Source organism: Apaloderma vittatum, unplaced genomic scaffold (genome assembly GCF_000703405.1).
Source record: "Apaloderma vittatum isolate BGI_N311 unplaced genomic scaffold, ASM70340v1 scaffold3908, whole genome shotgun sequence".
NCBI classification, from domain to species: domain Eukaryota; kingdom Metazoa; phylum Chordata; class Aves; order Trogoniformes; family Trogonidae; genus Apaloderma; species Apaloderma vittatum.
In genome coordinates, this window is record NW_009730060.1 from 1 (window position 1) to 11,120 (window position 11,120).

The window sequence follows — 11,120 nt, forward strand, 5'->3', positions numbered from 1 at the left end:
GGGGTTCTTCATGGGCTCCAGCGTGTCCAGGACCACGTCGGGGGCCTGTTTGGCCGTGTTCTGCCTCTCCAGCTCCCTCAGCTCGTTCAGTGCCGTGCTCATGGTCTTCTCGATGTCCTGCGAACGCCACCAACAAGGGGATGTCAGCACCGTGCCATCGCCCTCCTCTCCCAACCCCTGCCCCGGGGAGAGGCCCCCCACCCGGGCACACGTGTCCACACGTGGGGGTCTCTGACCCAAGACGGTGCCAAAAGGCAAAGCAGGAGCTTTGGGAGATGTGAAGCCCAATCTCCGGCCACACAGAGGGACCCAAGTCGGCTCCAAAGGGAACAAATCCGGAGCACGGCGAAGGACGGGGTGACCACCAGCCTGTCCCCATCGCCAACGAGGCACAGCATCTCCACACACCCCCCAGCACTGAGGCGGGTTCTCCCAAACGAGGGAGGCCCTGCAGCCTCTGACAGAGGCACCACGGGATCTGCTGACCCCAGCTTCGTGTGGGGACAGAAGCACACAGGGGTGGCAGCTCCCAGATCCTCCAGGAGGGGAATCCAGTTCAACAAAAAGTGCCTGTTGATGGAAATGAGCTGAACTGCCTACAGCTGTAGTGCTGATTGTCTCACTCAGCCCTCACGGGGCTTCGCTGAAATCTGCCTCAGCTGAACAAGGCCTCTGACTTGGAAGGAGACCATCTGAATGGTGATTTAACCAAATCAACTGTTTAAAAAGTAGCTCTAGTTAACAATCCTCCCTGTCATAGTGTAGGCAAATCCTTAATTTTATAATGCGTACAAAACGCTTGGTGAGCCTCAGAAAACGTTCAGAGGATCAGCAGAAGGGAGTAAGTATCTAGTTAGTTCCAATTAATTCTACGAAGCTGTCCAAATAATGAGTGGAAATACTCCCCCAGAGCTAAGCCTCAAGACTACCAAGCCAGCAGTCCCACAGACTTCAAGGTAAGTACTTATTCACATCAGCCAACGGAGAATTTCTTTTTTTAAGGTTTAAAGAAGCTACTCAAAACTCAAGAAAGCTGTCCATGTTCCATCCCCAGCATCCCCCCATCCCTCCAGAGGCTCCCGGACCCCACAGCCCCGGGCACGACTGCAGGGTCCACGCTCCCACCCAGGGGCCACGCTCGGGGCTCAGTGCACGCTGTCACCCCCTGCCCGTGTGCCCCGGCTTGAGCCATCGCTCCGGGCACAGGCTGTGCTGCCCCTGCGGCTTTGCGAGTCGCTCACACCAAACACAGGCTCTGGCTGACAGAGAAGCCGGGTAGCGTGCTGCAGAGCGAGAGAGCGAGGAGCGCGGCTGGTGGAGAAGCAAAAAGGACAGTGAGAGGTCATCCTTCCTGCAACCGTCATTACTTATGCCCCGGAAAGCAGCGGATGAGGCACAGAGCCGCCCACCGAGCCAGCAGCAGGGAGACCCGCAGGCTGTACTGGGGGTAACAGGAATTGAACGAGCACCCTGTGAGATGCCAGTGATGTTGCCTGGCTGGGGGAATCAGACTGGCCTTAGACTAATGATCTGAGGTACCAGCTACAAATACGCCAGTAACAAACCTGAAGCACTTTTCTGCAAACACTGAGCATCCGATTCTGATTTGGCAAATCCACTTTTCTCCATTTAAGCTCCTTATGGAGCATCAGAATAAGATAACGCGCTTCGCTCTCTGCAGGAGGTAGGAGCCGCCGGCACGTTCTGGTGGCGGATCAAACGTTTCAGGGAAACAAGGTTTGTGGAAGGAGGCAGGTTCTCGTTTTAGACCAACTGATACGGTTGGAAAAGCCGGCAAGCTGCTGGCTGCTCGTTTTTATCTTTAAACCATTGCAGCTGCACGGCACTGTACTCCTGCGATGTGGTGAATGGAAGGGGCTCTGCAGCGCTACCCCAGCGACTTTTTTATTTCAGCCTCTTGATCCCTGGGCACCAAGAGCCGCTTCACAACCCTCTTACCTCGGCAAGCGCTTCTGCTTCTAGAGATTTCTGATCTCCAAGACTACTGTGTCTAGTCGATCCACAGGTTGATCTCAGCGGGTGCCCATCAGACAAGGCCTTCCTGTCTGGGAAATTGATGCTGCCTGCGCTGCCGAATGTCGCCATTCTGCGCTTCTCGGGACTCTCAATCCTGCCCCTGTTTAGAGGTATTTTGTGGGGGCTGCTAGGGCAGGCCGCTGCTCGAGGAGGAGTGTCTATGCCAGGACCCATCCCTCGGGGCGGGCTGTGGGTGTCCCCCCCCCTTCGACGGCGAGGGATAGATTGGCCGTCAGACCTCAATCTCACTCTGCAAAGAATCCATCACAAGACTAGGTCACCGTCCGTCAGACAGAAGGCGCCTGGTCGCAGCGGGCTGTAAGACAATCGCTGCGCTCCGAGAGTTCAGAGCAAACCAAACCCCAGCCTCTCCGCTCCAGAAGACTTAAGGCAAGAGGGCAGACAGACATTTTAGCCAGCGCCAAGAAAGAGACAGCATTGCACCTTCTTTATGCGTTAAGATCCGCTTAGCAACACACACAAAAGCCCCCTCCACACTCCTGTTACTCTTGCCAGAGCCTTCCCTTCCATCTCGCCCAACACCATGCACTGACTCTCCCCATACGTGACGGCAACCACCTCTGCAGTCGTAGGAAAAATGAGTTTCCCTACCGGCCCATGACTCCCCCGAAGCCGTAGTCCACGATGTGATCTGTGGGAGACTGGATGTCGTTCTTGGAGGAGGCTTTGTCATCCAGCAGTGGCCCGCTGCTCGCCTCGCTGTCTGCCTTCTGGCTCAGGCTGTCGGAGAACGCGTCGTCCCTAGGACAAGGAAAAGGGAGGCAGACGTGAGCTGGTCTAGATTTCTCACTGCAGGGAAAACCTGACCGTTACTTTAGGTGTCTAAAGAGGGCCCTTGTGTAAGTACGTCATTTTAACACCCTGGATCGACACACGCCGCTTTACTCACATGTCCTGCACCACGATGTACTGGTGGGGTATGAGGCCATCCACGCCGTTGTGTCTCCCTTCCCACCAGTCTTCTGACGCCCGGTGGTACAGGAGGAGCGAGGCCCCTTTCTTAAAGGAGAGCTCTCGTGGAGATCGTCCAATGTAGTCAAACTTTGCTATGGCTTCAATCTGCTCCACTTCTGCAAAGGGGAGAAGCACAGGTAGAGAAAAGCTTAGTTCAACAATCACAAGGACACAATAAATCCCAGAAAGAGACATCTCACCAGAACAGCAGAAATGCTGCTGCCCTAGCTCTTCCCAAGAGCATCTTGCACCGTGTACAAACCATCTTATTTTTAGATTCATCAATTCCCTTTGTTCTTACAGCCTTCCTGGAATTTCTCACAGACTCACAATTACAGAAAGCTACAAAAACCAGATGGGAGTAGTTAAAATTTCCCTGTGTGCATATGGCGCCATCACCTGCACTCCCATTTTCTGTCTGTAAAGTGATTTCTTTGGTTACAGAACCTCATCATCCTTGAGACTGGGATCTCGTCAAGCTGTGTCAGATACTGTGATCAAAGCCCCGCAGACCTTCTCCTCCTTTCCTTATCCTGGAGACAGTTTGGCCTGAATTATTGATGAGTATCGAATCCCCCTTTGGGGATCCCCACAGAAACGACGATACCAGCTCTGGCCAGGCAGCTGCTCCGTGTCACCCCCCCTGCCAGCACTCTAGCTCTCCACTTCTCCACTTATTTCTAATTTAGGCTCTACCAGACGCCAGGGATTCACCGGAGCAGGATCAATGGGGAATGCGCTGGAGGAAACACTGCACGGGAGGCAACCGGGAGGGCTCCACAGCCCTGATAAAAAGTGCAGCTTCCTAGCTCGGAGGGTGTGCAGAGCGAGGGAGAGGGGAAGAAGCAATATATAAATTCACAAAACAAAGCTGCACTTGTGCCACAAGCTAATCACCCGGAAATTCCAATCAGAGCTATTAAAGTGACCATCCAGGCAAAAAATTGGCTAAATAGCAGCTTATTCGCCCTCATCTTCTCGCCCTGTGGGCTCCCGTCTGGAGCTGACCGGCTCTGCTGTGCCCCCGAGCCCTCCTGCCACGCACAGCCCAGGCAGGCAGCGGTGTTCTCTCGGGGCAGGATGCGTCCAAGGAAACAGCATCCATCAGGAAAGCAGAAGAGACGTTGAAGTTTCTGCTGGAGATGGCTGCTCCACAGGGGATGATGTGCAGCCTGACAAACCCAGCTGAAAGACCCCTCACTGCTGAGGTGTTTCCCCCACGATGCATCCAAGGGCCCGCCTCCCCTCCTGCTCTCGTCAGCCATTTGCCTATCGGCACTATTTATTAACAGGCACATTCATTGCCGAGCACACAAAGCCATCTTCTCCCACCAAGGGCCAGGCACTAGTCCAGCCCCTGAAGTGACCAGGAAGGAAGGGCACACACGGCTTTTCCTGCCGGCACAGCTCTTCCAACCCAGAAAAAAAAGTCCGCACTCACCGTCGTCACTGGTGTGCGGCTCCGTGCCGTTGTCATGGTCAACCTCATCGATGGTGCCTGGCTCGCTGTGCGGGCTGTCACTGAAATAAAATACACCGTGCTTTCAAAGAAAGAATGAGATCCTGTTCCTAAGGATATTAGCAGAAGCTGTTGAGGGAAATTCTGGCTCCAGTGACACTTGGAAGAGTTATGGGTTTAGTTTTTGTAGGACTGAGATGATCTCCGAACTTGCTCTGAGTACAGCAGACCCTCACACCACAATCTTGAAGCCACGTTCTGTAGCTCGTGAACCTTACTTGTATTTGGCAAAACAAATATAAGCCGATACAGAGCTAAACTGTGCCCCTCCCTCATTCACAGGGAGTTTCAGTGTTCTACCCTCCGCTTGCATCAGTAAGGATAGGGGCAGGTGATCAGCATCAGCGAACAGCAGGTCTCAGAAACATATAAAACTTGCACACAGAGAAGCCCAAGTCAGTTATAAACCCTGGTTTTTTTTTAAAACTCACATCTGAATGTTGGTTTAGAAACCCAGACAAGCGTGTCACACCACTCACACTTCTCATGTGGCAGTTTGCTAACGGAGTTTTCCCGCCCTGGGCACACTAGCCAGGGCACGCCGCGCACCAGGAAGGTGCAACGTAATCGCGCATCCACGGCTAACGCAAACTCATCCCTCCTCTAACAGCAGCAAAACTAAAGGAACTGGAAAGTTCAGGCTAACTCCAGGCTAAGGCATTTAGCAAATTATGATGCAACTCTGGGACTTTACTCAAAAATTCCAGCCTAGGAGGAATTTGGCTAGAATTCACCTAAAATTCTTTTTTGCTCTTAACACACTTCTGTGAATCTGCAGCTAAAAGAATCTTCATAAATATTGATATTCCTACTGGAAAAAAAAAAAAAAAGCTTCTCCTGAAGTTTTTACTGAGGTTTATAATGCTGAATCAGCATGAAAAAAAGAAATGCTCCGTGGAAATGCCTACTCTGTTTTAACTGGCACCGCTAAAATCAAAAGCAAACCCAATATATATCAGTGGAGACTAAGTGGTTAGTTGTACAAAATCCTCTTAGTTTTACGAAGGCCGTTATGACTAAGAAATGCTGCCTTTTAGGGAGTGGGATTCTTAAGCAGTGTAAAAAGAGTACAAGCACATCAAGTACATGTCGCTCACACACCAAATTTGTATCGTTTAACAGGAATAAATGCAAGAAGGCACGTCCATTCTGCAGACGGGCAAACCCAGCCCAGTGCTGTGCCAGAAGACAGCCCCAACAGGGGGATCTGGCTTCAAATCCTGCAAACCACAAAGTCCTGCCGCCGCTCCTTACCAGTACTCCTCCCCGCCAGTCATGCACTTCTCGTAGACAGGTCCTTCCAGCTCTCGGTGGCTGGGGAAGATGCCCTCATGGTTAATGATGATGGTTTTGATGACCTCGTTGACATGGGCTTGGCAGGACACGGGATCCTGCCCGTCGGGAATGTGCATCAGAGTGGGCCCGAAGCAGATGGCCAGGTTGTAGGGATCCATCATGTTCTCGTCGCTGTACTGCGACAGGCTGCGAGCACAAGCGTTAGGGAGCCGCGGGGCCGACCTTCCCCGCTCGCTCAGGGAAACCTCCCACCAACACGCCCCACCACCCAAAAAGGCCATTGTCACCGAGCTCCACACCTGCCCCAAACGCGCTCACGGCCACGGCTGGGGGACGCTGAGGAGGGAGCACAATACAACTCTCCGTGGCAATACCAAAAAGGACTCATGCAATAGAGACAGGGAGCCCCTGAAAAGCAAGGAGGGCAAGGAGAAACTCAAGTGAAAGAGGGAGAAAGAAAAACAATAAAAGACTCACTGATTAAGGAAAGCAAAAAGGTATCTCATGACAACAATGACAGCCCGGGGCAGAGTGACGATGATCTGCTGGATCTGGTGCACCCTCTCGGTGGAGTTCTCAATTTCTGGAACACATGGACAGAAAGCACATCTATAAACCTTCTCAAGACCAGACAACACGGCACCAGAGGCACCTCTTCCAGATCCAGTAACCACTAAGCACAAAAACCCAACAGCCCGTTTCCAGATTTGACCCACTGGTTTGGCACTGATGTACAAGTGGAGAAGCAGGCGCAGTGCTCTTCCACAAGTGAATTCACATCTACGTCCAGATTCAGTATAAACAGAAAAATAAACATATCCGTGGCTTTATTTTTAAAATAACTGTTTATGCATTATTTAGTTCATGCCTCAACAAGCATTTCTCAAAAGCTTGTCAAAATGGCACTGGGAAATGGAGCACTGCTTGGTTTTCTCATGCAGATTTTAAAATGAGGCTTTTATTCACATTTCTTTATGCGTTAACCATCAGGTCCTTCTGAACCCCTCTGCTCTAGTCTCCCAGTGGTCTTACTGGGAATCTAATCTGAACCAGTTCTGAGTCAGCACTTCAAGATCCACTTCTCTTAGCAGCTAGTCCCTGCTCAATGCACTACGCAGACAGTTAACCCGGTGGTTTGTATTTTACAGATCTTTCCCGAGAGCAGTCAGCCCCAGGTGCATGGCAGAGACGTTTGCTTTACTGTGCTGGCTCAAACTTCACCATTTGCTAATCACAGTAAAATTCACTGGCAACACGTAGCCAGGCTGCCATTTGTTCGAAATTCTGAGCAAAATTTGGCTTTGTTGCAAAGACGCAAATCTTTATATTTCATTTTGGAAATTTTTCTTTCTGAGGAATGTGTTTATCCCCTGTTATTGCTTACCAGGTTCTCTGCTTCTTCAGTTTGGTTTTATCGAAGAGGATATTTGGAAAAAAACCCCAAACAATCAAATAAATCAAAAATGGATAAAGATCGACGACAGCAGGTATCTGTTCTGCAGCCCAGAGGAACAAATTGTCATGAAGCACTTGCCTTTTTTCACTTAGCAAAATGTTTCAACTGGCTGTAATTCAGAGGAATTAATGGAGGAATCATCAATCACTCCACAACACAGGCACACCCCGGAGTGAACCTTTGCAAACAAAGTGCCTTTTCTATCCATCTCTCATCTGCATTTGAGAAACGCTTCCACATAAACCCTCAGTGCCCCAGAGGCAGACTGCTGACCCTTCCCCCGGCAGCACAAAATGAACATCTTCCAGCACGGCTGGCATTCTACCGAGCAGTGGGTCTCAGAGAAAGGTTTCCCCAATCTGCTTAGGTTGGGACACCTATTGCTCAGCCCATGTTCACGGGCCAGAAAGGCAGATGCGCTTAAGGGCAGACTTGCAATGGGAACAAGGCACTCGAATTCATTCAAAATCTGCCCTTAATTGAAAGGTAGCAAGAGCAGCAGGAAAAGAAAGCTGAGGGAAAGGAAGACTGCTGCTGAAATGAGAGAAAATAAAGAGGGAATGCTACCCAGAAAATTGACAGATGATGTTTGCCAAGAAAAGCTCCCAGAAGCTTAATAAATTGTGCAAAATGGCAGTAATTAGAGGTGGTTCCAAAGCACAAGCCTATCTGCAAGCACAGCCACACCACCAAGGACCGGGTATGTTTCCTGGCACCAACGTGGACCCATCCTCGTCTCTGCGGGCTGTGCCCTGCGAGGCCCATGGGGAGGGCAAGCCAGGCTAAACACCCCTGCCCGGGGCACGGACCTGGGGCACAAACAGCTTCCTTTGCTCGCTGGGTTACAGGTGTGCTGCTCTGCTTCACACATCAGAACCGAAAGGCAACAGTGAATTTCCTGAAGCTACTATATGAAACAACCATTCCTGAGAAATAAGAGCGCATTCTTCTCCTTTTGGAACAAGCCCATCCCTGTACCATTCCCCTCCAGACAGCATCTGTCTTTCTTGCCATCACTAAATCTAGCAGTTACGCACGGGGAGGGGGGAAGGAGCCCCGAGCAGCGAAAGGCAAACATAGGACTTGAGCACACGTTCACCCGTCAGTGCCCCTGAAGCCACCCACGTACCGAGGCGCTCAAACCCCCAAACTGCCCCGACGCCTCGCTTCTAAAATAAAGTTGTCCTGCAGCCAAAGCACAAAACGTGCTCCTCTGTCACCTCCGAAACACCAAATTCACTCGGTCTTCTTCCTTTCCCCTGGGCAGTGATTTCCATGACTTGCCAATAACTAAGTAAATGTCATCACTACAAGGCACTGAGAGAAATTAACCCCAGCTGGGGTATCTGCTTCTTCAGTGGCAGGGGAGCACGTGGAGCTGGGAGGAGAATTCGGGACAGAACAAGAAGCAACCAGGCTCTCCCTGATATCAATTCCAGACTCTTTATGACTAAAAACTCTCAGCCTTTACGTCTGCTCACATCCCAAAGCAGTTTCTGGTTTTCTTTAGGACAGGAGACACGCAGAGCAGGCCCTCAGAGAACAGCTGACCAAGTCAGGTTGAAACCAAGTCTGCAGCCTCAGGGTGCTGCTATTCACAAAGCTCAGGTTATCTGCTCCCTGTTTATTGCTCCTTTTGTCCCACCCTACTCTCTGAGAAGAGCTGCCACATGTACTTACTTATAGTAGATATCAAATCTTGAAACCTTTCCTTAGGAAAGAGGGGGTTTTCCAGTCCTCGGAAATACAGCTTCAAGACTCCAGCCACTGAATTAATGTCGCGTTCATTTTGATCATCAGCAAGGGGATCTTCACCTGCCCAGAGAAGAGGTTTTATTTCCAGCATTACTGTCAAGTTTTTTGCTAACTCAGTGGAAATCTAAAACTTCCCACAGCTCAGAAAACCCTCCTGTGTGTACGACGGCAATGCTACGCATTCAGCCAGCGAGAGGAGAGTTTAATAAATTACTCTGTGACACAGCATCATGCTGAGACATGCTAGAGCCCTACCAACAAGAAGCCAGTTTACTGTGGAGATTTCAAACCTTTCCTGAAGATGTTATTAATTGGTTCTCCTTCACAGTTTCCAGTCCAGTGCATTTTTGCATTTGCAGCAACAGCTCAGAGAACTGAGCAGATCTAAATGATGGTGGGAGAAAGCCTGAGAAGACAAGCTTGGCTGGAGGATGCAATTATGCCTCTGGAATAACACTTCTGGATAGCATTGTACTGACTTAAATCTATAAAGGGCTTTCAAAACTCAAGGGATTTGGATACCAATTCCCCTTAAATTGGATGTGCAAATCTTCCAGTCTGCTGCCAATCGCACCGCTGCCTTATCCACTGACCCAGCCACCTTCACCCTGATCCTTCCAGCGCTGCCCAAGGATTAATGCTGCCGGAAGCGAGGACCCCACACAGACCGTCCCTCTCACAGCTTCACCTTCAGTCGGAGGCAGCAGGATTGCTCTGCCCCATCTTACCTTGCACCTTCGATGTGATTTTCTCAAACAAAATCACTGGCAACTCCACAACCAACGCTGCCACCAGGTACATGTGGCAAGGCTGCTCTTCCCTTGACAAACCGCTGCAGGGAGGAGGAAAATGCATCCCAGAAAACTATCCGATGGCTCTCATCTGAGGCTTTCATGCTCTTAACTAATGACTATGGAGAAGATCTCTCCACCGAGCCCTACTTCTCATACTCCGATGTCTGACGCGCCCTGCACACACGGAACTCCCGGCTGCAGCCGCACAACCCGGCAACACACCTCTCTCAAACGAATTCTTGATGTCGTTGACCTCCACCTGGGAGCCGGGGACCCGGAAAATGCCCTGCTGCTGAAGGCCTGGAAAAGAACAACGTTTCAGAAAAGACTTCTGCAACTGCTGCACACTAGTTTCTGGTGCAGAACAGCAGAAACCAGGAGTCGGTGTACCCAGAAGGGCTCACAGCAGGAAGGGGACAGCTCGCTACAATTAATTTCTGCTCATCCTCTACAGTCAAGGGCCCCGCAGATCAAAGTGTTGAAAGGGCTCCGGTTGGTCCAGGGCCTGAGTGAACAATTTAACCTGAATAAGTGCTAACGAGACCTAAATATTTGCCAGTCATCCAATGCTACATCCCAGCAACGCCACTGTAACTACAACCCAAGCCCAAGCAGCAAGGGCTGCAGGGATCTTCACTGGATTTCACGGCTAACAACAAGAACTTCATTTCCCTTGCACGAGGTTTCTGTTGATATTACTGAATTGACTTACCGTATAAATTGATGTAACGAATGCAGCTTTCTACTACAAGTGGAATAGCCTGTCCTGAATCCTTCATGAAATGAAAGGAAAAAGTACAGAATTACTGGTTTATTCACAACAAGGCATGGGAGATGCATTAAGGACTACACAAACAGAGATTTGAAGATCAGTGCCGTTGAGTTTAGTAAGAGGACAGGCAGGAAAAGGAGGCATTACACATCAAAGGAGCCATCAAAAAGAGCTGAGTAAGCTATGTGCAGTCAGTTATGCACTATTTCACTGAAGTGTGTGGAAGCCTGCTGCTCACTGTCTGGTTGAGACGGGGGGCTGATGCAACAGGATCACAGCTATTCCATTTCCAAGGTGAAATAAAACTGGTGCTCTACCTGTCTGGTGAAATAAGCTTCCAGTAACGGAGCTTAAAACAGCGTTTCCACCTAAAGAAAGCGCCACTGTCAGCAGATGTGAAAAACCCAGCAGCCTGTATGAAAGGAAGCGCCCGTATCTGAACCTGTGAGGAGTTTTGGCTTTTGTTTCAAAGCTGCTCCTCTCCCGACCCCTCGTGGAAGGAGCTCGAGGAGGAAC

At 50.4% G+C, this 11,120-nt stretch overlaps 1 protein-coding gene across 1 annotated transcript in view; it reads right to left on the reverse strand.

The window, feature by feature from the left end:
* Nucleotides 1-3: 3 nt before the first annotated feature.
* The window catches only part of SRGAP3 (SLIT-ROBO Rho GTPase activating protein 3), a gene marked incomplete at its 3' end in the record, with an annotated part of 21,062 nt that continues 9,945 nt past the window's right edge, over nucleotides 4-11,120 (reverse strand). The window contains exons 8-17 of the mRNA XM_009874636.1: nucleotides 10,545-10,605; nucleotides 10,055-10,132; nucleotides 8,964-9,098; nucleotides 6,305-6,410; nucleotides 5,786-6,013; nucleotides 4,454-4,533; nucleotides 2,948-3,128; nucleotides 2,650-2,799; nucleotides 1,960-2,287; nucleotides 4-117 (exon numbers count right to left, since the gene is read on the reverse strand). Coding sequence (XP_009872938.1) covers nucleotides 4-117; nucleotides 1,960-2,287; nucleotides 2,650-2,799; nucleotides 2,948-3,128; nucleotides 4,454-4,533; nucleotides 5,786-6,013; nucleotides 6,305-6,410; nucleotides 8,964-9,098; nucleotides 10,055-10,132; nucleotides 10,545-10,605 — 1,461 coding nt within the window. The remainder of the gene's footprint in view (nucleotides 118-1,959; nucleotides 2,288-2,649; nucleotides 2,800-2,947; nucleotides 3,129-4,453; nucleotides 4,534-5,785; nucleotides 6,014-6,304; nucleotides 6,411-8,963; nucleotides 9,099-10,054; nucleotides 10,133-10,544; nucleotides 10,606-11,120) is intronic.